This window comes from Alexandromys fortis, unplaced genomic scaffold (assembly GCF_014885135.2).
Source record: "Alexandromys fortis isolate MF-2015 unplaced genomic scaffold, M_Fortis_MF-2015_v1.1 scaffold_39, whole genome shotgun sequence".
Lineage (NCBI taxonomy): Eukaryota > Metazoa > Chordata > Mammalia > Rodentia > Cricetidae > Alexandromys > Alexandromys fortis.
Genome location: NW_026067918.1, coordinates 3,935,173 through 3,961,737, shown reverse-complemented (window position 1 = coordinate 3,961,737; position 26,565 = coordinate 3,935,173). Strand labels below are relative to the sequence as shown.

Genomic DNA, 26,565 nt, shown 5'->3' with positions numbered 1-26,565 from the left:
AATAATCGATCTCCAACATGTGCTTCTAATTAAAATGAAGCATGTTTAGTCACAGTGAGGATTACATGTGACAAAGTCTTTCATGTGGAAATGTGAAGACTTCTGATAATTTTTTTTCTAAAGACGACTTCACAGAGACTAGCTTTGAGTTGAATCTCTTTCTGTATCAAGTTCAAGTTTCTTCGATAGTGTTTAAGAATGTTTTCTTTGCCCCCTCGGGTCAACATTGCAGTCGAAACAAAAGCATTCCATGGTTATGTAATTCAGCAAGAGAAGCTGTTTGGTTTTCACCCATTAGAATTACTGAAAAGCTTGAAATAACCGTTTTCTCTGGAGTCTGGGGAGTTTTCTAAGTTTCCATCTGAGATCAGACAAATCAACATCACAGATTTATTAAAAAGTCTGGTAACCTCTGCCTGCCTGTTTTATCATCATACACATCCCCTTTTGGTGTGGGCGTGTAGGCATACACCTATAGTTTGTGCATGCACACGTGTATAGATCCACACGGAGGCCAAAGAACTACTTTGAGTTCTAAATGCTCATTGGTGTTGTCAACGTTGTGTCTAGAGACAGTAACTCCCATTCTCCTAGAACTTGTGCCCAGTGAATACCAGAGATCAGCCTATCTCAGCTTGCTGAGCACTGGAATCACAGATGCTGCCTTACCATGACCACAGCTTTGTAATTGCGTTCTGAGGGACTAACTTGGGTCCTGGAGCTTGCAAAGGCAAATATCTTACCAACTGTGCAATCTCTCCAACAGCTACCTGTTTCTCCTTGAGACAATAGGCACACTCCAGGTATGACACTTCTTTACAGCATTATTTATTTGCTTGTTGCTTTGTTTTGTTTTGTTTTGTTTTCCAGATAGGCTTTCTCTGTATACCACTGGCTATCCTGAAACCCACTCCATGGAACAGGATGGCCTTGAACTCACAAAGATCTGCCTGCCTCTGTTTCCCAAGTGCTGGGACTAAAGAGATGAGGTACCAACATTGGCTTAAATATCGTTACAATATTATTTTAAAGATGTATTTATTTCTAATTTTAAATACGTGAGTGTTTTGCTTGTGTATATGTATATGCACCATCTACATGCCTAGTTCCCTTAGAACTGCAATTTCAGACTATTGTGTGTCACCATGTAGATAACAAAATTGAACCCAGGTCCTCCTCAAGAACAGCCAACTGCTCTTTTTTTTTTTTTTAAAGGAGTGGAACTTAATCTTTATTTACAATACACTGTAGGATACGAAATTCCACATAGAAATAAGAAACGCAGAGGACAGTATGTACAGTTTACAACTGTTCAAGTATAGTTTTTGTAAAAAGTGCTACAATAACAAACCACATTTAAAAAGAGTTCTTAGAGAAAACAGTAAGACAAATGTATGAGAAACACAGCGCATAGCTAACAACTCTGTGCCTCAGCTGGACATTAGAAGTTAAAAGTCCCGGGAGCCCCATCCTGAACTTGAAAGGCAAAGCCTTCAGAGGTAGCTTCTGGCACCACGTTTTGATCTTCCCCTTCCTCCACTGAGAAATACTTCTCAATCAAGCTCAATGAGGCTTTGTATACAGACTCATTTTCATGGCTCTGTAGTGCTTCAATTTTGTCCAAGCCCCCACACTCTTCAATCATCATACTGAGTTTCTCTGTCTCACCTAGTTTCTCAGCAGCCTGAAAGATATTTGAAATGGCATCAAGAATAACCAAAATAATTTTGGTATCTTTTGCACTTAAGAGGTTCGTCAAAGGTTCTATTATGCCACAATGAACAAGATACACAATCTGTTCAACTGTCCCACCACTGGTGTAGTTGGTTACAGCCCACACAGCTTCCTTCTGTGTCTTAAAGTCGGCCTTAGAGAGGACACCAACAAGAAATGGGACTAAGCCATGATTCACAACTTGCTGTATCTGGTCCTGGCGTCCAGCTGTGATGTTTGACATTGTCCACGTGGCTTCCTTTTGAATGTTAGTTTTGGGGTTTGTCAGCAGGCTGGGAAAGACTGCAAGTGCTCCTGCATCTATCACAATTTGAGTCTGTTCGTCTGTCCCAGTGACAATATTCCCTATGGCTCTCAGTGCAGGAGTCACAATTGGCAATTCAGTAGCTCCCAGCAGCTTCACAAGTTGAGGCACAACTCCTGTCTTCACAACCATTTCAATGCGCTCGTTTGGGCCATCAGTCAAATAGGAGATAGCCCAGCAGGAATCTGCTAACACTTCTGGATCATTGTGATGTAGCAGACGAACTAAAGTAGGAAGAATCTGCTCAACTGCATCTAAGGGGGGTGCAGGATTCTTGTTTCGACAAAGGTTTGAGAGTGTCCAGGTAAGATTACGCAGGTAACCGCATGCCAAGGAAGACAGGTCAGGAATTGCAAGAAGTACCAACAGTGGGTCAACTGCACCATATTTGATAACTAGGTCTCGGAAAACTGAACCATCACCTGCAATGTTTCCAAGAGCCCACACAGCTTGCTCGCTGATGTGAGCATGGGGGGATGCCAAGAGAGAGATGAATGCTGGGATAGCACCTCCATCCACCACGGCCTTGGTCTGTTCAGATGTTCCAGACGCAATGTTAGTAAGTGCCCAAGCAGATTCAAACTGAATGGGACTACAATCAGTTTTGCCCAAGAAGGACACAAATTTGGGGATCAAACCAGCCCGGATAATGTTGTCTATAGGAGGCTGTTTTTCCCTAGAAAGCAGTTTCCGAGCAGCTTGAGTAGCTTGGAGCTGGCTTTCCAAATTGGTGCTGTTTATGCCTTTAACAATGTCCTCAACAGACCAATTTACAGTACCCTGATTGTTGCGGTTTTCCTGCAAGGGAGAAGTGGCATCATCAGGGAATGAGCTGACGTTCCTCCTTTTCAGCATCTGGTCATCTTTCTTCGCTTTCCTCAGTTCCACATTAACTTCTATTCGGCGGCGCCGCATTTCTGTACTGTCTTTTCCCTTGTTTTTGAATCTGTTGAGCCGGGCAGCTGGTGAATTAGCATTCTCGTTGGTCGACATATTTGCAGGAATAAGGGAGTAAGCTAGTAGACAAGGGAAGGCTGCACAGCGGGCTCAGGCGTCCACGAAAGGCGGTGTGGGGCTCGGAGACTACAGACTCTACGGCCCTCGAAACATCCAGCCAACTGCTCTTAAACTGCTGAACTATCTCTCCAGCCCCAACTCTACAGTATTTATACAAAAGAATAAAATAGTAAGACTTAAAATCGAAAGAATAAGTGTTATTTTATTCATATTTTTATTTTTTTTTACTTTGTTTTCCATGTTAGGTGTTCTTCTGATGGAGGTGGGTCTTGTATCTTATCTGTTGATTTCATTGGTTAATAATAAAGAAACTGCCTTGGCCCTCATAGGACAGAAAATTATGTAGGTGGAGTAAACAGAAGAGAATGCTGGGAAAAAGAAGCTTAGTCAGAGAGTCGCCATGATTCTCCCTCTCCAGACAGACGCAGGTTAAGATCCTCCCTGGTAAGCCAGCTCTTGGGCTACACAGAATATTAGAAATGGGTTAGAACAATATGTAAGAGCTAGCCAATAAGAAGCTGGAACTAGCCGGGCCAGGCAGTGTTTGAAAGAATACAGTTTCCGTGTAATTATTTCGGGGCATAAGCTAGCCATGCGGGCGGCCGGGTGCCGGGGACGCAGCCCTGCCGCTGCTATTTCAATATCTTCTACCAAAAGAACTGCCGAACCTTAAAGGGTGTATTCAAATAAAATATAATTTACATTAGAAGTTTTGCACTCAATTGTTTGATACTGCATAAAGCACCCCAAACTACAGTCCTGAACCTTCCCAAGGAAAGGTGTACACAAGGGTATGACAGAGCAAGAAGCAGTTCCACCCCAGTGAAACCTCAGAAACCAATCACAGAGTCCTAAAAGAGCCCCATTAAAGTACTTCAGTGATAGAAAAACAGTAAATTAAGCATTTGGAACAAAAATCCCCATGGCAGTATAGAGAAGTGATTAACGCAATGATTGTGACTTTTCAGGAATAGGCCCTGCTGGGGACCCTGTTTCCTCTCTGCCCACAGATTTATTCCAACCAAGTCGAAAGTGCTAGTTTCCATCTGCCAGCATCCAGGAGCCTTTTAGCAGAGGATGTGCTGAAGTTCTCCCCTGATGGGTGCTCTTTTCATGTGCTCTGTGTGGATCCCACTAGAATTTTGTGCATGTATCTAGATGGTTTCCTGTGTGAAGGTGGGTATAGATAGCTCCTTGAAAGCAGGAGTGGGAGAGAAGGAAGATGTTCTAGCTTTAGAATAGTGGCAGGGCTGAGGGGTGACCAGGTGACGGTGGGTGTGCAGACAGGACTTCTAGAAATTGTCAGCTAAGCTGGTATTAAAAGTCATAGAGCAATGTGATGGCCCTACAAGGCCTTTGGGACAGCTGCAAGCAGGCTAGCCTGATGTGGGAGTGTCATATATCAATCTGTTGATTTTATTGGTTAAATAATACAGAAACTGCTTGGCCCTGATAGGTTAAAACATAGGTGGGAGGAGTAAACAGAACAGAATGCTGGGAGGAAGAGGAAGTAAGCTCAGAGAGGCCATGCTTCCCTCTCCCGGGTAGACGCGTGATGAAGCTCCGACCCAGGATAGATGTAGGCTAGAATATTCCCGGTAAGTGAACCTTGGGGTGTTACACACATTATTAGAAATGGGCTAGTCCAGATGTGAGAGTTAGCCAAGAAGAGGCTAGATATAGTGGGCCAAGCAGTGTTTAAAAGAATACAGTTTGTGTGTTGTTATTTCGAATAAAGCTAGCCGGTGGCGGGAGCTGGGTGGCGTAACACAGTCCGTAGCTCCTACTACACTAGCCTGTCAGAGAGAAGGCAGAGAACATCTCCAACTGAGTAGAATTTGCTCCCCAGAAATTTAATGGTAGATTTTAGAACCTGCTGTAGTCTGTGATCAACTCAGACATAAGAAATTAATTTTTGTAAGTCTATTAAACATATGCATATGGGTGTTTTGCCTGTAAGTCTGTGTGCTATGTGCTTATCTGGTATCTGTGCAGGTCAGAAGAGGGCATTGACTCCACTAAAAATAATTACACATGGGTATAAGCTGGTGTGTGGAATCAAACTCAGGTCCTCTGGCAGAACAACCAGTGCTCTAAATCACCGAGGCACCTCCCCAACTGTTTATCTCCTATAAGAAAGCCTTTTACATAGTTCAAACAGGCATGGAACAGGCTATATATAGATGAATATGAATTTAAATTTCTGATCCTCATGCTTCTATCTCGGAACTGCACATGTGTACCACAATGTCCTGTTTTGTTTGTTTACTGGAAATAGAGTGGTCTTTGTGCATGCTAAGCAAGCAAGTGATGTGGGAGTGATTTCTTATTAATAAAGAAACTGCCTAGGCCCCTTGATAGGCCAACCCTTAGGTGGGTGGAGTAAATAGAACAGAATGCTGGGAGAAAGAAGCTTAGTCGAGAGAGTTGCCATGATTCTCCCACTCCAGACAGACGCAGGTTAAGATCTTCTCTGGTAAGCCACCTCGTGGGCTACACAGATTATTAGAAATGGGTTAGATCGATATGTAAGAGCTAGCCAATAAGAGGCTACAGATAATGAGCCAGGCAGTGTTTATAAGAATACAGTTTCCTTGTAATTATTTCGGGCATAAGCTAGCCATGTGGGCGGCCAGGTGCCGGGGACACAGCCTCGCCGCTCCTATCTCTACAAGCAAGTACTTCATCAACTGAGCTACACATACTTAGCTCGCACCCCCCTCCCGAAAAGCAGAAATGTTTAAGACCGTTCCTTGGAGTATCTTTAAAATACCTTTGAATGCTCTAAGCTTAAACATTTAGTGTTGTTAAGGTCTGCTGAGCATTTAAGCAGGGCTGGGGAGTGTCATTTTGTCTTGTTTTGCTGTTGTCGCTATAGGGCTTGCCAAGCCTGTATTTCTCTTGGGTCATTAGCACCATCAAAAGTCCCACAAGGTCACAGAACTCAGGCAATTGGGCTGTGGGGAAGGGAGACCATCATGGCAGCCACCATAGGAGGCCTGGTCAATCCTGTTATCAAGATCACTCAGCCACCAGTGGTCCAAAGGGATTTCTAGGTCAGAAGCAATTCCTTTGTGTTTGCTTTACAATAATAACGGCATTTCCTCAGCTCCCGAGAAAATATGTAATTTCTACACTGACCAGCTCCATCAAATATCATGTACAAGTACAAACTGGACTTAAACTGTATGTCTTTTCCCCCCTATTTCTAGTCTTGTTTTCGAAGCAATTCCTTTGAGATGTAGTACTCCCTGTAATGGTTAGAGTGTTTATTTTTGCTCTTGCAAAGAAAAAGCTAGGTCTAGCAGAGGAGCTAATTCTGATAGCTGACGGCTACAGGGAGAGCCCATTTTCTTCAGACATTGAGGCCTCTGGTGGGTGCCCATTCTCCAGTGAATGGCCACACACCCAGCCATACACAGGCAGGGGTAACTGGACTCAATGGCTAAAAGAGACGAGAGAGCATGAACTTTGCAGGGATGTGCTGGAGACATATGTGCATAGGAGGGTACAATCCCTCTTACTCTTTCATTCTGTCTTTCAGGAGTTGTGCTTCATTTGTCTTTGTCCAACATGGCTACAATCCCAGCAGCTATCAAGTCTGAAGTCCATATGAGACAGAGGGTGACAAGGGAGAATGAAAGGATGTACGCCTGCCAAGTCAGCCTCTACAAAAGTGCTTTTATAGAAATCACCCCAGAGACCTGCACTGATAACGCCTGGCCCAGAATGGTGCTACTTAATCCCATCCCCGCCCCACACTCCACCCCCCCCCCGGAGGAGAGGGAAACTGAGAAGCGCTGCTGTGTGTTCTCACCTGAGCACGCTGCTGCCCTGACCACAAATGGGTTAGTAAGGAAGAAACAGAACTGAGCATTTGTTAAATACCCACCTCACCACTTGGTCTTGGAGACTGCATACATCTGTGTGTTGCTCTAGACAGAACTTAATAAAGTTGTGAAGTAGAGGCAAAGTCCCTCCTGCCTCTCCTGCTCCCTCTTCCTCTGCCCCCAACTCTCTCTCTCTTTTCCTTCATTCGCTCCGCTTGCACACAGACCACCGTTCCCAATGGGCAGAGGCATGATACCAGAATTTGTTTTCTATCTAATTAACTCTGATGCATAATTTCATGTTTAGGGAGAGATATATGGCATAAGGAAAATATTCAGCTTGACTCATTTATCTTCAACGACAGTGCATTCAAAACCGGAAATGCGTTTTGAATCAAGCCGAACTGTGAAGATAGAAACAACTGTCACTTCCGACGTAGCTGCTCCACAAGTTTGTAAAAGCCCCTAAGAGTGTTTCATGAACTATGTGAAGCAAGATTCTTCTTCAAGCCATAGAGTTGACGCTACAGGGAACAGAGGGAAATACACGGTGTTTTGCACCACTCTAAGACCTTTATTTTTAAGTAAGCCATGGGGGGGGGTGTTTAAGCGTGCTATACATCTGCACAGACGATTAGAGATGCACGGGACGTGGGAATGCCTGCCAGCCATCCATTCCATCCTGTGTGTGAACACATAGTGCAACAGAATAGATTTAATCAAACATCAGTGATCCCCACCTCCCACCCCCTGTTTCAATGGCCGGCATCATGGGAAGACAGAGAGAGCAAAGGAAATACAGTGCAGTGGAATGTACCTGCCTTCTAGAGAAACAAATTCAAACTGGTGGGGAAGGCATTGTTATGGTGGTGATGATTTCTAGGCTTGGAAATGGTTAATATTCTAATTTAGAGAAGCCATTGCTATTTTAAAAAGCCAAATTCTCTGTGTGTCTGTCTCTCTGTTTCCAAGTGTATCTCTCTCTCTCTCTCTCTCTCTCTCTCTCTCTCTCTCTGTGTGTGTGTGTGTGTGTGTGTGTGTGTGTGTGTGTGTGTGTAACACATGAGTATATTGTATGATTTAGCTAATGGATTTTCCATTCCTAAGCAGTGCAGGTTAAACGTGACTTCGGTCACAGATATTAAGTTTCAGGGCAGTTTTTAACTTGCCCCTTGAGCAGATTTCTTATAAGATATCAGGGTTGAAAGATTTACTTATACATGCGCATTTGCAAAGTACATGGTATTCTGTATTGATCCTAGGTTACAGGAAGAAGCAAAGAAAAATGGAAGAGGGTGAAAAAAGGAAAATTACAGAAGAAAGGAGAGTCCTTCAATACCTCTTTGTTTCACTGCACTTGGTAATCTTTGACTGTGTGATTCAGTTCATTCTACTTATGAGATCAAATTTGAGTAACTCTGGTGTGTGTGTGTGTGTGTGTGTGTATGTGTGGCAAAAGAGAGAGAGAGATCGCTGAAAAAAAGCAAAATGTATGTGTGTTTAAATTAAACAGCAGCTGTATCATATACTCATTTCTAGCTCAGAAACAGTGGAAAAATTACACAAATCATGCCAAGCCATAGCTAATAATTCTTCAGTTTATAAAGCTTACAGTATCTGAGACTGGGTTCATGCTAAAAGGAGTCAGGAATTAACTTAATCCTTTAACACGATAACAGAATGTGCATTTATTTTTTGTCCTAAAATTTAAGCATTTCCTAAAATATTCAGTTTATCCCTCTAATACACAATCAAATCAACTTCATTGCTCTGTTTCACAAAGTCGATCATGCTTGTAGCCCAAGTCACCGTACGCATGACCTCACAGCCGTTAGAGAAGATTCTAGCTCTTTTAATTCCTCTCAGCCTACATGTAGCCTCTCAGGATCAGCCGTCAACAGCATTTATTCTCAGATCTCAGCTGCCTCTCACTGCTGCACCCATCTCTGGGATCCCACCCAAATGCTTGAGAACAGTAGGTGTATGAACACAGAGGACTTCTCTGAAGAGCACAGGGAAGGGCCACTCCTCACTTCTGTTCCCCATTTGTCTGGTTGAACCAAGATATTTAAGAGAGACCTAGTTCTCCAAATAATGATGCCTCTGCTTCCTCTGTCACATGGTTAGCTTCTAGCATTCACTGATAACACGTTAGGCAAGTCTCACTGAAAGGAGTCTGTGACTTGATGGCACTGTCAATTTCTTAGAGCCACATCTGTCTGCTGTTACCAAGACACCATGAGTGGCAAATACGGGACCTCAAACCACACTTCACTTTACTTCCATGTGTGCTGAGATATGTCTTATTTGTTTTGCTTAGGTTATGAGATATTATTATAAGATCTTGTTCCACAATTATCTTATCAATGTAAATATTTAGCTCCCCTGTCTCTATCTTTATCTATTCCAGCAACCTCTTTTCTCCCACTCCTAAATGTTTCATATTCAAGAGAGGATACAAGGGTGTGCCATAATGAGATTAAGTATAATCAATTAAGCTTCTTAATAGTTTTCCCAATACAAAATTTGCTACCAGTGCCAAATTTTAAGGCTGGAAAGCTGTGGTATTTTTAGAGGATCACTTACCAGGTTTAACCTGCTGTGCTTTCTATTGCTGCTGCAAAGGACAGGTGTAACATTTTGTTAAAAATCACGCTAACAATGTTGTGCCTTTGGGGAAGGGGCTGAAGAGGAGGGCTACATCTGGGATTCCATGGAGATTCTATTTAAAGTCAGGAGAGCTTTTTGGTAAGGGACTTCCTTACACTCCTCTGGTGGGGAGGTGCCCATCTCCTCAGGGTTCTCGCAGTTGCTCACAATGGCAACAGCACTGAAGGACCGCCTCCTGACATTGCTATCAGAGGTACAGGATCCTCGGGCAGGGGATGTTTTCTCCAAGTTGGTGAGCTGTTGATCTTTCCAGTCCAGTTGTTTGGCACTGCAAAAGGGGGCATAGACTTCCACACTTCCTTCAAACTGCAAGCAGTTCACTTTGTAGTACTTTCTCTTCACTTCCAATACATCATTAAACCTATGGCCCCAGAGAATTTCTCTGGGGACGTAGGAACTTCTAGACTGGTGGGATGTCCCAGTGGAATCCCCAGTATAGATAAAAGTCACTAAAATCTCGAAATTATCTTTGGCCACTGCCTTGCGATCAAGGGCATACAGAGGACTCTCGTGGTCAATTTCATGGACAATGGTAACTGGGGTTACCAGGATGATCTGGTCATTGACGAGTTTGAGATCTTTAAAGGTCATGGTCATCCGCCCTTCACTGTCTTCTGAGTATCGGAGAAGCTGGGCTCTCACTGTACCCTCTACCACATGGTTTGGTCGGAAATCACCTATGCGCCACATGAGGCAAAGCTTCCCGTCTCTCATACCAATGAGTGCAAAATAGCTGAAGCGGATGGTCTGGGCTCTCTTCCGGGCGGTGGCCATCTTTGCCAAGGCTGCTCCAATGATGAAGGTGTTTATGATGCAACTTAAGATGGACTGAAGGATGACCGTCAGCACGGCCACAGAGCATTCTTCTGTGACACACCGGGAACCGTACCCTATGGTGGTCTGGGTCTCAAGGGAGAATAGAAATGCTGCGGTGAATGAATGCACGTTGTCAACACAAGGCGTGACGTCTGGATCATTTAACAGGTCTCCATGATGAAAGGCTATGAGCCAAAATATGGAGCCAAATACCAACCAGGAGAGAATATAAGACAGAGAAAATATCACGAACATGTGACGCCACTTGGTATCCACAAGAGTGGTGAAAATGTCAACCATGTAGCTCCCCCATTCTCCAAAAATGTGTTTAAAGTACACGTTGCAACTGCCATCTTTGTGGAGCAGGCGCCTTCTTGCCCTTCTCTTCTCGGCTATAGCATGCTCTGGGGGATAGCCTGGATATTTGGAATCCACATTTACAATCCGGTAACTACTTCCGTAATAGCTCATTCTCTCTTTGTCCTTTAGCGCACCCAAGAGAGTTTTATATCAGTTCAAAGTTCCAGGTGGATTGCTAATTTTTGTGTTTTCTTTTTTCCTTAATTTTCAGTTACAATCTAAAATAAAATAGAGAACAAAAAAAATTAAACATCTTATTAGCCTTAGATTCCAATTTCCATCTTGACAGCAGTTTGACATATTGGGAGCAATTTTGTTCCATCTAAGGTAGCAAATACTTCATCTGAACCATGAAGACATCCAGTATTGATTCAACATTCTGGTATAGAAAGCAACTCAGTTATTATAGGAACAAAGTGTGCAATTAGAGAAAATCAGATTTTTTTTATGTATACAGTGTTCGAGTAAACACTATGATGACCCCAAATGGTACCTCACAACCCTTTCTCACCTGATGAGAGAACAATGGTTTTATACTAACACATTTTATTGCATGAAAGCAATCTATAATATACAGAGATGAAGTAAGATTCAGTTTCAAGATTTCCAATCACTAATGCCAGAGCAATGAAGAGTTTCTACCTTTACTTTGTAATGAAATGGCTGCTCCGGTTCCTGGAGAAGGCAGCCCCTCGCGGTGGCTTCTTCTCTGTCCCACTTGGGTTTTTCTTCTCGTCTACTTCCCAGAACAGAACAGAATGAATACTGACATCTACTTCTGATTAAATTCTTTTTCTCCTAGCTCCACCCTTAGCCTTGATTGGAAAAGAAAACGTTCTTAACCCCAGAGGAGTTCAAACCACTCCCAGGTGAGCTGTTGGGAAGGTGTAAAGTTGCCTCTGCTTTTGTCTCACAGCCTGTAACCATCCTTACAGCTCTCTGGTTTTGACACCAACTGCTCTTCTCTCTCCCTCAGAATAGAAGCAGAAAATTTGCCAAAGTTGTAAAGCTTATTTTGCTCTTAAAGGGAGCATACTACCATTCGACAGACCCCTCTCTTAGCTCTTGGGTGTTTTCACTGATGCTTGTGCGGCATTCCCTAGGCAAAACTAATTGTCAAGGAAAGTGTATACGTCTCATTTTGGGGGCATCCATGTCTAAAACCACCAAAGTCTGAAAGTAAACTTTAAAAATGTGATTATCCAAACAGTCTTCAGCTATTTCTGTGTAATAATAGCATCAGCACACTAATGGTTCAGTAGTTATTGGAATCTGTCTCTGACATGATCCACCTGTGCCAGACAGATGGAAGAAAAGGAGACTAGAGAGACATGGGCAAGAAGAGCCCACCATCCACTCAGTCACACGGAAACACAATATGACTGAATGCTACTCCCTAAAACTCAATTGGGAATTAATCACTATGGATCTACCTCACTCCTGACTGCAGAAGAGAAGAAAGAGTTAACATCTCTCTGGCCAGAAAGAATCATTTTCTCTCTCTCTCCAGGGAGCAGACCCATTTTTTACAAAGAACTCTTTGTCAAGGGGACCACTTACAAGGACAGACTGTGCTTATGGCCAAAATCCCTGTAAAGCATCATGGGCTTCTCTCTCTCTCTCTCTCTCTCTCTCTCTCTCTCTCTCTCTCTCTCTCTCTCTCTCTCTCTCTCTGCAACAGTCAATTCTTTAGGTTTGTCTAGAGTAGTTCTTCCTCTCAATGGGCAATCTTTGGTCTTATATATGGAAAGAATGGAAAGATATTTGAATAATTGCAAGATAATGACCTAGATTTACCAAACTGTTTCTAGGATTGCAGGACATAAAATATAAATATCTCTTCTATGTTTTACGGTGCAAACATTATCTGTAATATCTGTTGATTAAATACCAGAGGCACCTGTTTAATTAAATGTAAATGACCCTGAGACAGAAGCCACTACAGTTTTGCTCACTCTTTATACTGACCATAGCAGGCAGGAGTCTATGACAAATCTTACAAAAACAAACAAAAAAATGAGATAATTTCAAACCACAGTACAGATGTGGAGGTAAAATTGTATTTTTGCTAAATGCTTCCAACCAAGAAAGTTCCTGGAGGAGAACTACCCCAAATTAGGGGAGACTGAGAGCTAAACAACGAAATACACACACACAGATCAGAGATCGAGAGCTACTGTGTATGTGTCTGTTCTATTCAGCTGCCAAAAGGGGAAAGAGGGTTTTATTTGAAATGGCTTTCAGTTGGCATCCTATTTGGATTCCCGTGGTGCTAGGAGCTATTATAAACAAACCACTTTGAAACACCTTCCAAAACGGGACAATCGGTGGATTAATTTGCAATTAATACAAGTTATAAGCGAGCAAATTCGGGCATGTGGAAATTGTTGTACTGCTAATAATTTCAGGGTTTGCAGTTATGACTGAGAATTCTGACCCAAGTTCCCCGGGTCCCTGATCGGGTTGTGATGAGATTTGAATCCCTGGTTAAAGGGAATCTGTCTCCACCAAACAAACTGAATTAATAGAGCCAGGTTTAATCCGAACAAAGCACTCCTGAGTGATCTCAGGAGGGTACAGAGGGCATCACATGGCTAATATGGCTACCAAGTGTTAAGTAGCCCATAGGTGTGGTCTTGAGCAGCTCCAAGAAGGGGTTACTTTTGGTGGTTTTCTCAGGGGCAGAGTTTGAAGAGGGCCACTCCGGGGGAGATGCTGCTTGGGGTGCGGAGGGCTGGCTCTGGAATGGGCCTCTGAGCTGGAGATTCCAAACATTCCAGTCTTTTGGAGTATATATGGACTCCAGTTGGCCTTCCAGCTAAACAGGTTGGTCACTGCAACCATGCAGTTCGCTTCAATTTATACAGAGATAAGCATTCAAGTCCTGTGTAGCATCCCATTTTTCTTCCTTCCTTCTTTCCTTGCTTTCTTTCTTTTTTTTTTTTTTAATTTTGTTTTTCTAGATAGGGTTTCTCTGTAGCTTTGGAATGTGCCCTGGTAGTTGCTCTGTAGAGCAGACTGGCCTGGAACTCACAGAGATTCCCCCTGTCTATGCCTCCTAAATGGGATTAAAAGCACGTGCCACCACCGCCCAGCCCCATGCTTTCTTTATATACTCTTTGGTTCTCCAACCATGTCAGTGAGACATACTTTGAAACAAATATCTTCAATCTAAATGATAACTAATAGCCTAGTGTTTCCCTCACCTACGTGATCAATGAAGGGCTCATGAAGACCCTTTTGCCAAAAATATTTAAACAAAATAAACATATACTCATCTGGTAAGTGGGTTGTGTTAACTTGAGAACTTTTTCAATTGTTTGCTATGAGATATCAGAAAAATGTTCTTGTAGATTCATGGGAGTTCTGCATTTCATCGGATGAAAATCTAGCTTTTAAAACATCCATAATGTTGATCAGTGAGGATGGCTTAGGGAGTGAAGGTGCTTGCCACCAGGACTGACGACTTAACTAGATCCCAGGAATCCACACACTGGAAGGAGAGAAATGACTTCTGCAAGCTGTCCTCTGACCTCCACATACCACGTCACTCACACAAACACACAAATAAATGTAGTGAATAATTTGGAAATGCTTTGATATTTACATAGTCATTTCGCCACCACAAATTCCATCAAAAAAAAAAAAAGCATCTGAAGCACACTCCCAACTTCAAGATTTATCTCACACTTCACTCTCTACAAAGAAAACTAGAGCTGGTATAATTATGAAATTATGGAATATAAAAGTCAAAGGCAGATGTTGAATCAAGAGAAGCCCATTTTGCTAGATGATAATTAGCAAAGGCACTAGATGCACTTTGACTCCTTGGCTGTGGGGTAGTGCTTTCTATACACGGGTTAAACACAAATGGAAGCTTCACAATCTGGAGGATAAACCCTTCTGATCATCAGCGTTTATTAAAACCTCCAAACATTGTGACTGGAGAGATGAATCAGAGACAAGGATCCCTGGTTGATCTTTCTGAGGAGCCTGGCTCAAATGCCAGGAACACAGGCACCTCTCAACCTCTGTAACTCCAGTTCCAGGGGATTATGCCCCCGCCTGACTTCCACGTCTACCAGCTAGGCATATGGTGTACAGGCATATATGCAGGAAATACACTCACACACATGAAATAAAATAAATCCATCTACAGGTATTTAGAAAGCTACTAGTAGGTAGCTTATTTCATTTAGTGAAAATAGCTGAGGGGTAGGTGGGTGGGAAGAAGACAGAATTGGAGAAAGCATCCCTTTCTCAGAGAGCCATTTTTTTCTAATATCTTGCTAATTATATTAAGAGTAGACACTGAAAAATATTATAAAATCCACTTTTAAAATGACTGCTGGGCTCTGCTATCAGACCTCTCTTTTAATAATTTCTTTGCATGGATTCAAGCTGAGTGAACCTTTTACTAATTCAGTGCCTTTTGAAAGGGCCATAGACACAGCAGGGGGCATTTAAAAAAAACATGAACACCCTCCCATACTTGTTCTTGTTTTTTCATGCATAAAACTGAAACAATTTATCTTCCATTCAGCTGCATCCTCCCGTATTTAACTGTTTACCAAGTGAACCACCCTTGCAACTAGGTCTTCAAAGATGAGCTTTCTCCCAGCAGGTTAAGAGTACAGCACAATGACCAAGATTTTGCATCCTCATTTCTCATCGATGTTAAAATGCAATCTTGCCTCTACCGCCTACTTAGCATAAACACATTCATTATTGCTCTTGCGTAATTCAGTAGGCACCACAAAAAAAAATGAGCTAAAATATTTTCGGTGAAATCCAATTATTGAAGCCAGTGGCTTTGGAGGTTAACAAGTTCTTTTTTTTTTTTTTTTTTTTTTTTTTCCCACATAAAGGATCTGAGGCAGTTGACACTTAAGTCATCAGTAGTCAAATTACTCTCCTGGCAGCTATTAAATGAGATAAGTTTTGATGGAAATCTGAGAGCTACTAGGGCAAAGAGGAGAAAGGATGGCTTCATTCCTCTCAAAAGTCATTGCTTTGAAAATAGCCTCTTTTGTGGAGAAAAGGGGGTGGTGAATTAGAGATGTGGTGGGGGCAGTTGTAGGGAGGGTGGGCTGAGCTCTGGTTGGTGGAAGGAGAGAGAGGAATGATGAACTAGACCCCAGAATAAATGAGGTCCTTTGCATTTTCTACAAAACCTGTTCTTCCACTCCTTGCTTTGGAAGGGTGCTTCCCCTTTATCTTTCCTGGAACTCTTAAAAGGCATGAGCGGACACAGGACACACAGAGCTCCGCATTCAGCAGCTAAATGTGTGCTTCACCTAAAAGACTCTCTCCCTATCTCTCCAGACCCCACCAACTTCTTGCTCAAATAGCTTCTCTTTGACGATACATCTGTTTAGTTCTCCCGTTTCCTTCTCAGTAGGCTCTCAACTCAGACTTTTATCTCAGGCTCAGGGTGGTTACAGGGGCTGGAGTAGGTAGAAGTGGGAGAGGGGATGGGGGGAAAGGAGAGGGTGAGGGAGTGGGAGGGTGTGAGTTTGGGGGAGTATACCTGTAGGATACTTTCCTTTGCATGAAAATGTCCTGAAGTTACCTAGTACCATGTACAATAAGAACTAGAGAACAAGAAGGGGACTATAATGTGTTAAGAACAAGCAAGTAAACTGGATGTGAGGGCAGGGAGAACTCAGCATCACAGGACCAGTGGGGACATTCACTTGAGATCCTGTTTCTTCCCAGTTTGTCTTTCAGTAATATCCACAACCTAATTTAATTCCTTTCTCACCTCCAATGTTGCCATGTGTTTTTAAACTTTTTCTTAAATGTACTTCTTTCTTTTGTGTGTATGTGTGCTGAGTTTAAATGCACATACATGCCATGGGATCTGGAGGTCAAAGGACAACTTTCAGACCTCATCCTCTCTACCTACCTTTTTCTTTTCTTTTCATTTTTATCTTTAATGCTTTTATTTTCTTTCAAGTGATCACATTTTTCATGAGAAAACTACTTTTATTTCTTTTTTATTGATTTTTATTGAGCTCTACATTTTCCTCTGCTCCCCTCCCTGCCTCTCCCCAGCCCTTCAACCCCCTCCCAAGGTCCCCATGCTCCCACTTTACTTAGGAGTTCTTGTCTTTTTCTACTCTACCCACCATTTTTTTTTGAGGCAGGGTCTCCCTTTGGCTTTTGACTGTGCTTCTGACTCCTGGCTAGTTGATACATGAATTTCACATGATTCTTTTGTCTCCATTTTTCATTTTGCTATTTTAGTGTTGGATTCTCATTGCTGTTTCCATACCTTTCTTTTGACATGGGTTCCATGGGTGGAGCGCAGGTTTTTAGGCTTGCGCAGTGAGTTCACTTACTCAGAGCTGCCTTGCTGCTTTACAAACAAGTAGAAAGTCTGAGACTAGGATAAGTTTCCCAGTTTCCTTGATGTCAACATTACTGCAAAAACAGTTTGATTTTTACCGATTCTGTACATGTGTTAAGATATCAGTTTGTCCTATATAATGAGAGCATGTATTTAAAATAAAAATTAAAGTCAAATGATTTATAATTGCAAATAATTTAACTTTAAAATCTAACTGTGTTAATAAGAAATGTCTAGAAGGTATTTTTGATGCTGAAGAGAGGGCTAAGTGAGTTAATAGTCCTGACTATTCAAGCATGAAGACCTGAATTCAGGAGCCAGAACTCACATAAAAAGTAGAACATGTCACAGGGCAGTGGTGGCGCATACCTTTAATCCCAGCAGTGGTGGCGCATGCCTTTAATCCCAGCACACAGGAAGCAAAGGCAGGCAGATCTCTATGAGTTCAAGGACAACCTGGTCTACAGAGTGAGTCCCAGGACAGGCTCCAACGCTACAGAGAAACCCTGTCTCAAGAACAAAAGAGAACTAAACAAACAAAAAAGCTAGAGCATGCCCATGTCTCTATACCCACATCATCACTGTATGCACTGATACACTGTATGGGACACATATGGGAGGATCACGGGTACTACAGGTTGTCCCAGAGATTCATGATGTAGATCATGAATGGTAGAGCAGGGCGCCTCACATCTGCAGTATCTTCATATGACTTCCACATGCATGTGCAAAAGTGTGTTGCGGGGGGGGGGCGGTTATTGGGTTATCACAGAGAAACCCTAAGTGCTGAGACAGCCTTCAGTTCATGGTAGCACCGCATTCTTGTGACTAAGCCACCAGAGTTGTTTCTTGGTCCTTCTGCTAGCCCCTCAAAGCTGAGACAGCAAATGACATTTCTTTTTATAACAGCTATCTCATATAGGAGGTTTATTTTTCTCTACATACGTACATACATACATACACACACATATGCACGTGCACATACACATGCTCATTGAATTTGATTTGACAATTTTATTGTTACTTTTTCTGAGGACCCTACCAAAAAGAACCAAGAACTCCCAAACTTAGCAAATTCAATAGTCTAAGAAATTCACAAGGCGATCCCACACTTGTTTGCTGTCTAGAGGAGGTGTGCTCGCTTGGGTAAAACAAGTTTTGATGATTTTTTTTGTTTGTTTTTATCTTGATCACCAGCCTGCCCATCCCTGCCTTGATTGGATGCTAGCCCACCTTGCTTTTGTTGGATGCTAGCCCACCTCTGCCTTGGTTGGAGGCTAGCCTGGGTTGCTCATACCTTAGCTTGAGCTGGATTGAGGTGGGTGCAGAAGCCAGTTGGGATAAGATCAAATGTCCCTTTAAAAGACACATTTCAATTTCTGTTGTGCTATAAAAACATGTCAGCAATGATTTCTAAATTTATATTGAGAATCTGTTCAGCTGACTTCTATTATATACTAGGTCCAATCACTTCCGAACATTGGAGGTCAGCCTCCTATCCATGTGGAGTTTTTTTAAAAAAGCGACATTACTACTAGCTTCTAGGGAAAAGGAACAATATATGTCAGCGTGCAGAAGGAAGAACAGCAAAGAGGGAAGGCACCATGTGACCCAGGCCACCAGAACGGCTTTGACGCAGAACCTGCCATTCAGGTTCAGTGCACATTACTTCTTGCCCCAGGTAAACTGCTTCCAAGCCAACCTGGCTCTCCACTGTATTTTGTTTTTCTATGACCTAGTCACTATCTGGTTGTTAAGGCTCTCATTATTTATAGGGGTGATTTCGCTGATTGTTCTGTACTAATTCTAAGAGCTGGTTCTCACAGGAACCGAACATTACAGGAACTCATCTGCATTTTACCACTGAACTCGGGCTTCTGCTCTCTTTCACCTGACTTCACCCAGCTTGTATAACACCTGCCTCCTAACACAGCTCTCGCCTCTCTCTTCCCTGGGCCCTTTAAGATGAAATGAAACCAGCTGCTGTGGGTTCTATCTAAAGCAGCAACCCGAGCCTGCAAAGGAGAGCGGAAAGGACAGGAAGATGAAAATCAGAGACTTGTATCTATCTGTGCTTCTGCCACATGTCAGCAAAATGATATCAGCACTTCACAAATGTTTTTCAGCTGATTCTGTTTATATGGAGTTTGAGAGTAGCACTTGATGTATCGCAAAAGTGTTCATGAGGAACAAATGGAAAATTCACTAGCACCATGGATGGTCTTTAATTTATTGTACTTTCTTAACCGGAAAAAGTATCTATCCTCCAATAGCTCATCATACTGAGTACTTGTCTAGTCTGAAAGGGATGAATGTCCAGGCGATGAATTGAAACTAAGAAAGAACGAACAATTGTATCTCAGGAAGAGGAAAACCCATCACAGAAAACTCTATGATCTCATTCTCATTCCCTTTCTCTCTCTCTCTCTTTCTGTCTGTGTGTGTGTGTTTATGTGTATGTGTGTGTTTGGGGGATTTGGGAGAGGAGAATCAGGAAATGTAGTAGAAGCTTCCTCTCCCTATGTTTCTAGAGCAGGACCATCTGATGATACAGAGGGCGACCAATCAGAATTTCACAGTCAAGATTGAACTGTACAAATTACATAAAGGCTTTTCAGTACTGTTATTTAAAGACACTCCAGGGGGTCCTGAGGTCAGTGGCGACAGGCTGCATACTGAGTGTCCAAGAAGGACATAGGTATCATTTCTTAGGAGACAGCCTCAGATATCCCAGCTTTTTTTTGTCACTTGCCTTTGCCCAGAGTTCCTTCACATGGTAAAAATTCTTTTATCCTCCAAACTGAATTTTTTCATCATTTTTCAGCTTTATATCAACCAGTGGCAATTTTCATTGTTTGAACAACAAAGCATTGGGAAAAATCAACTTAATGCCAACAGAAAATATCTTCTATTTGCAAGAACATATTCTAATCAGTTTTCTAAATTACATTTCAACTATCAGCAGGTCGTAGTTAGTGGAATTTGTTTTCTCGCTGTTTTCTCCTCCTGTCAAAATTATCATATCGTCAATGAATAATGTTTTCAGAAAACCATAGTGAAAGCCCCTTAACAGGTTCTTCTTTTGTCTTTTGTCCACCAAACTGGTCATTGTTGACTTAAGGAAGACTTACAATTGTCATTGGAGTGTTTTCATAATCTTTACTAAACACAGAGTGGTGATGTCTGACCTCTAAGCATCTCTGACTGTTCAGCCGTAGAAAGAACCCTTCACCACATCTTTAGTTTTCTCTAATGTTTATGTGTGTGTTTAGTGTCACGTGTGACATTGTGTGTGTGTGTGTGTGTGTGAATGCACGTGTGCTCAACTGTACAGGTGGAGGTGGAGGCCAGATATTCACAATGGGGTATCTTCCTAGAACACTTCTCCACTTATGTTTTGAGAGAAGGTATTCCATGGATCTTAGATGTTAAGCTACACTGGCCAGAGAGCTTCTCTCTGAAAACTCTCTGTACCTCTGCATATTCCTCCTCAGTGGTGGAGTTGGAGGTACCCATGGCCCCTTCTGGCTTTTCTAAATGCCAAGGATCTGAACTCAGTTTCTCATACTTTTGAAACAAACATTGTGACCAGTACACATAATACACATGCATGTTTTTTTCTTTCTAGTGTTAATTTGCCTGTTGTGTTTCATAGACTCTATTAGTTCACTCTGAGAAGGAAAATCTCTCTGCCTTACATCACGGAATGCTGGGTAGTTGTGACCAGGGACATGAGATCTGCAAAGCCCACACTCTTTGGATCTTTATGGAAGTATCCCTAACCTGCTCTAATACATGACTAAATTATTGACTGGATTGCATCATGAAAAAGATTACACGCTACACAAGGAAAGGCCCACACTAATCTTTTCACTTCTGCATCCCTTGTAGCTAATGCAATAGGTGGCATTCAGGAATTCACTACTTGTAACCTGATGGAATGGATTAGCAAACATTGGAAAGACAATATTTCCTATCAAAGAACCTATAGTCCTAAGATCATCAACACCCTATCAATACTGACACACTTCCAAATTCCAGATCCCAATGATTCTGTTTCTTGTCTCCATAACCTCCAATTCAAAATTTAAAACAAAAACAAAACAAAACAACAACAATAAAACGACTCCTGTTTGAAAGTCTTTTGGAACAACTATAAGCCATACTATAATAGTTGTGTTCAAGCATGCTACAGAATTCTGTAGAAATATGAAACTTTAAAACATTGTACTTGGTACTAAAAAGTATTTTCCTAGGACTAGGGGCATAGATCAGTTGGGATAATACTTGTCTAGCATGCCAGAGGTTCTGGGTTCAATCCTCAGCATCACAGTGGTGAGTGACTGAGAGAAATAATCTTCCCCAGAAATAAGCTGCCTGCCTAATTGGCTATCCAATGACAAGAGTCCAGATCTGAAAACATATACACAAGCAACATCAAATGGGCTTAGCAGATTGTATGTATATATTTAGGCATTTATATGTGTATATATACATACATATGTGTTCATGTATATAAACACACATATCTACATACACATTATGCATATATATGTATATACACATAACAGTAAGAGTTAAACAAACATTAGGCCATGATTTCAAGCAGGAAGGAACCACATGGGAGAGACTGGAGGGAAGAAAGGGAAAGAGGAAAATGATGTGATTGTATTTTGATTTTTAAAAGCTTAAAAAAATCAGTACACATTCTAAATTACAGTAATTTAAACTAATATAGCACTTTTACTGAAAAATGTCATTCTAAAGCTTTATCATGGATGGGCACAAAAACCTACCAAAAGAGAAAAGAAAGCTGTTTGTGGTGATTTTTGAGTTTTACCAGACCATCTAATGAACATGGGTTTGTGTAGGTGCAGCAAGATAAATAAAATCCCAGAGACAGAAATTGGGGTTCAACCTGAAGGTCAGAAAAGCCAAACAGACAGCCACTGGCTCTTACCTCTACCTTAGTCTGAAATGGCCATCCTGCCTCCAGGAATCTCAGAATGAGACTGTGTCTGAGAGCTGCTTCCTCCTGTCTTATATTCCTCTCTTGTGTTGGGAATCAAGGTGACTACCCCTACTGCCCAGTTTCTATGACAACTGGTGTGGCTACTGGGATTAAAGGTGTGTGTCACCACTGTCTGGTCTGTGACTAATCAGCGCAGCTGTTTTACTCTCTGAACTTCAGGCAAGCTTTTTATTAAAATATAAATGAAATATCACTACATATAGGAAATTAGCATAACCAGGTTTACTCTGTAAATATTAAAAGTGATACAGGAAAAACATGTAACATGATTTGGCACAAATAGAAACATAATTATCAAACAGTTTGAACACTACAACTTCAAAACTTAAATATACTTATATGCAGGAAGGTATGCAAAACAAATTTGTAAGTCTATCAGTTTAGTAGGATTATTTATTCTCCTTTTTCTATTTATTATTTGTATGTTTATATATCTTGAATTTTACAATGGGAGGCTGTGTAAATGCTTGAGTGGGTAGCGGTGCTTGCTGTGCAAGCGTGACGATCTGAGTTCAGATCCCAGAACCCATGAAAACAACCTGACACATTCCACTGCATCTTTGACCCCAGCACCATTGTTAAGGATCAGAGACTGGAGGATGGTTGGGACTTGCTGGCCACCAGTCTATATTCAGATTCTGGGAGAGACGCTGTCTCAAAAGAAAAAGGCAGAGAGTGAGATATCAAGACATTCAATGGCCCACTCTACCACATATGTACATATACCACATACTGCACCCAAACACACACACGAGAGAGAGAGAGAGAGAGAGAGAGAGAGAGAGAGAGAGAGAGAGAGAGAGAGAGAATGAAATTTTACAGTAAACACATCTTTTGCAAAAAAGAAATCCAGGTATTTTCAGTTCAAAATTTGAAAACTGCCAATTCTGAGGCTCTCTAAAGAGAAAACAAACCAATAGCAATCTACGAGCATTTATTAGACCTTTTAAAAGGCAGCTATAAATAGCCTGGAGAAGCAGACAGTCTTACAGACATCTAAAGTCAGACATTGATGCGGTAATTTTTGCTGGAACAATTCACAGAAACAAATATAGTGACATTTAATTCCTCTAAGTAAAACCAGATCTCCTTTGAAACACGGAGGTGGGGGCGGGGGAGAGGGAGTTGATCAGATCTGGACACTGAGGACAATTGGGAAAACCGTGAAAGCTACGGGTATCCTATCAGGGTTATATAAAGCAGCGGTTCTAAGGAGGCAGCATATACATGCCCCTTTTAGTACTGCCTTTCCTACCTTCCCCATTCCAGACTATATTAAACGGCCAATACCTCCATTTCTTGGCTCAAAAGAGCCTAATGTGTTTTCAGAATCTTTCTTTAATCTTTGGAAAGAAACCATTAACACATGCCATTATGTGCAGGATTGTGGTCTATAAGAACAGATTTTGAAACCCCAAAGAAATAGGAAGTGGATGAAGGTTCTACGCAGTTATTAGCATGTGCATTTGCATACAACCTTAATGCAACCTACTGAGGCCCAAACCCATACTCAGGACAGCACTGCAGTGTGTTTGAATGTGTGGTCCTCTAACAACTTGCCTTTAAAATCCCAGAGAAGGAAATGACACTAGCAAATTCTGGAACTTTTTTAGCGCTGTCATTGGACTACGATAGTACCACACGGTTTTTATACATGCTCAACACCAGACTCTGCTTCTTTAACATTTTACTGAGACTAGCTATGGAAAGATAAGAATTTGAGTTCAAATGTATGAGGGCTCACTAGGAAGAGTTGGAATTTTTGGAAGAGGTTATAATGTCCACGATTGAGTAAGTTTGTTCGTTTGGATTTTGGATTTTTGAACGAAAAAATTGCGTTTATAAGCTGGTACTTGCTTCTCTGCATTTGTGGGAAAAGTACTGCTCTGGGCATAAAATGAGACTGTGCTCCAGAAACTACTCTTAGTGAAGGTTTAACAGCAGGACTTGTAGCTATGATTACTCAAAGAGAATTAAATAGTATGGGTTGGGGTTGCCTTTGCAGAACGTCACCGTCTTTGAGGGTAGGTTTCTATGACAAGGGCATTAAGCAACTTTTGTGTGGGCATACCTGCGGTGAATTTTGGGAAGATGCACAACTTCCAAGACTTGTTTAAAAGTTTGTTTTCCATCTAATTGTCTTGACCTTCAGGGTACTTGAGGAAGATGTGACCGAACTGCCCAGAAGAACTCCTAGCATCACTAAGAACAGAAAGCATGTGATACCTGGCACTCACTTTGGGTAACAAAACAGTCTTCCTTGTGGTTCCCATGCCGGGTTGCCTATGACTGACCTATAATAGATTCCAGACAGTTTCATTTGAAAGCGGCTCTGATTAGAACTAACTGTGCATTCCCAAACAAATGGAACTTATGGAAAACATATGTGCCAAGACTTTTGACCTTCTCGGTTCGGCATTAATGGTATCCCGACAGAAACCTAACTCCGGTGTCTCTGTTACGATTTTCTCATTTGGGATGAGGGCCTGCAAACTGTCCTCTCTGGCAACCTGAAGGCTATTTATTAGTCTATTGCATCTGCTGGAAATCAGTGAACTCACAGATGTGTTATGCTTGTAGACTAGGAACTCCCTGGATAGTGTCTACGACTTCTCTGACCTTTAAATGATTCAGTATCTGTTTTAAGTTGTCAAACCAAAAACTCAGGGCATCTTTATTGGGGAGGAAAATGAAGCAACTGTTATCGCTGTTGGCTCAATTCCCATTTCCCTGGTGGATACAGAAAATTGAGAAAGCCCTAAAATGCAAGACAAGATAGCCTCTAAGGAAGATCCAGACAAATAGCCTCTTAATGATTCTACACGCTGCATGCTGCTATCAAGTGGGATTAGCTTTCTATTGCTGTGTGCATTCCCAAGGCTCCTTAGATGGGAAGAACGACCACCGGTGAGTTTTTGGATGATTTAGGTAGATAGTAAGACTAAAGTACATTTGATAGACCCTTGAATTTCCATGAATCCGATTTTCTGTGCTTTCTCTTCTCGTTATACTTTTGTTTCTGTGATGGTGCTGTAGATTAACCCAGCCTGACCTGACTTGAAAGGTTTGAATTTCATTATTCATGAATGTCTACACAAAGTAACAACCCAAATCAGCAATATTTTCCTCAGAAAGGCAAGTGAGATATATCTCGGTCCCAGTGTTTCTCAAGCAACAGTATTCATTTTGGCGGGACCTAGACAGTCAGGCTAAGCATAGGCAGAGGCATTTTTTGAGTTGTATCTCCTTGTAAAACGATGACACTTTCTCTTAAGTGTCTCTGTTTCACAACCAAATGGTCTGACGCCTACACTGGTGTTAAAAACATGAAAATGGTTTCATGTATTCGATTTAATCAGTATTCAACTGTATCTGTGATGACCTGGATAAAGGATTGGAATGGTTCTTATTGTCTTTAAAGAGATGTTCTCTCAAAGAGCCCTCTTAAAAAGCACACCTCTGAGAGAAAGTAGTATCAGAGTGATTGAGGCTAGGGCTTCATGAGAAAGAATGCTGGCTTTGCTTGAGACCTTCTCAGCATCTAAGACTCCAGCTGGCACCCGAACAATATGCTTCTCTGGTTAGCTTTGCTTCCTCAGCTGATGAAGGAAGTTAGAGCCATACATAGATAAACTGTAAAAGTAAAATAATAAGAAATCAGATTTTGTTTAGCTCGGAATAAGCTCATGCTTCATAAAGAACAACCATCTGTGTACCTGGGGATGCTATTCACTCTGGCTTTGTGTTCTCTGAAACACAAAGACAATGTGATCAGTTAAAGACAATGATTGCCAGGCAAAAAAGCATTTAGGAATTCAAATATTAATACCTAAGTCTAATTCATGCAGCAGGCAGTATGCCTATAAAAATTTGAGTGATGCTTAACTCAAACAAATGCATTTCCAACATGCCACTCAAAACTTTTTATTCACCAAGGATTTACACAACATAGAAATACAGTGAACAAACTCTAAAATATTTTGAAACCAGAAACGAATGTGATTGGGGTGTACTGTATGAAATCCCCAAGTAATTAATAAAAATATTATGCTGCAGAAAAATAAATATTATTTACATCAAGTTTTACTATAAATCATGTGCCCTCTTCCCTTTGGTTTGTAATACCTGGAGAAGGACACAGAGATGAGTCAATTGCTTTCTTTGGAAATAAATTTGATTTTGCTATCACTTCATCAAAATGCCATTAACCATTAACATGCCCATACAATAAATATCATTGGCAAGAAATTCATCCACTGGGAATTGTTTTGAGGTTTAAAATACAATCAAAGAATATGCTAAGAATGTTGGTTATTTTCATTCATAGAACTTAGGAACAGAGGAAGAAATGCTGTTTGGGTGTTGTTTCTACAGTGTGAAACTTCATTGGTATTTTGGATTCTTTTGTTGGTGGTGTTTTTTTTTTTTTTTTTTTTTTTTGGTGTTTTTT

At 41.5% G+C, this 26,565-nt stretch overlaps 2 protein-coding genes across 3 annotated transcripts in view; both read right to left on the bottom strand.

Moving 5' to 3' along the window:
• Window positions 1-1,197: 1,197 nt before the first annotated feature.
• LOC126500466 (importin subunit alpha-1) lies at window positions 1,198-3,145 on the bottom strand. The gene has a single exon (XM_050140401.1). It carries the CDS (start codon window positions 3,029-3,031, stop codon window positions 1,442-1,444), a length of 1,590 nt encoding a protein of 529 aa, XP_049996358.1. The 5' UTR covers window positions 3,032-3,145; the 3' UTR covers window positions 1,198-1,441.
• Window positions 3,146-9,569: 6,424 nt separating this feature from the next.
• Window positions 9,570-26,565, bottom strand: part of Kcnj16 (potassium inwardly rectifying channel subfamily J member 16) — a 50,755-nt gene continuing 33,759 nt past the window's right edge. For both annotated transcript variants that reach the window (XM_050140403.1, XM_050140404.1), the window contains exon 2: window positions 9,570-10,949. In XM_050140403.1, the coding sequence (XP_049996360.1) occupies window positions 9,583-10,842 (1,260 nt within the window). In that variant the 5' untranslated portion in view covers window positions 10,843-10,949 and the 3' untranslated portion in view covers window positions 9,570-9,582. The remainder of the gene's footprint in view (window positions 10,950-26,565) is intronic.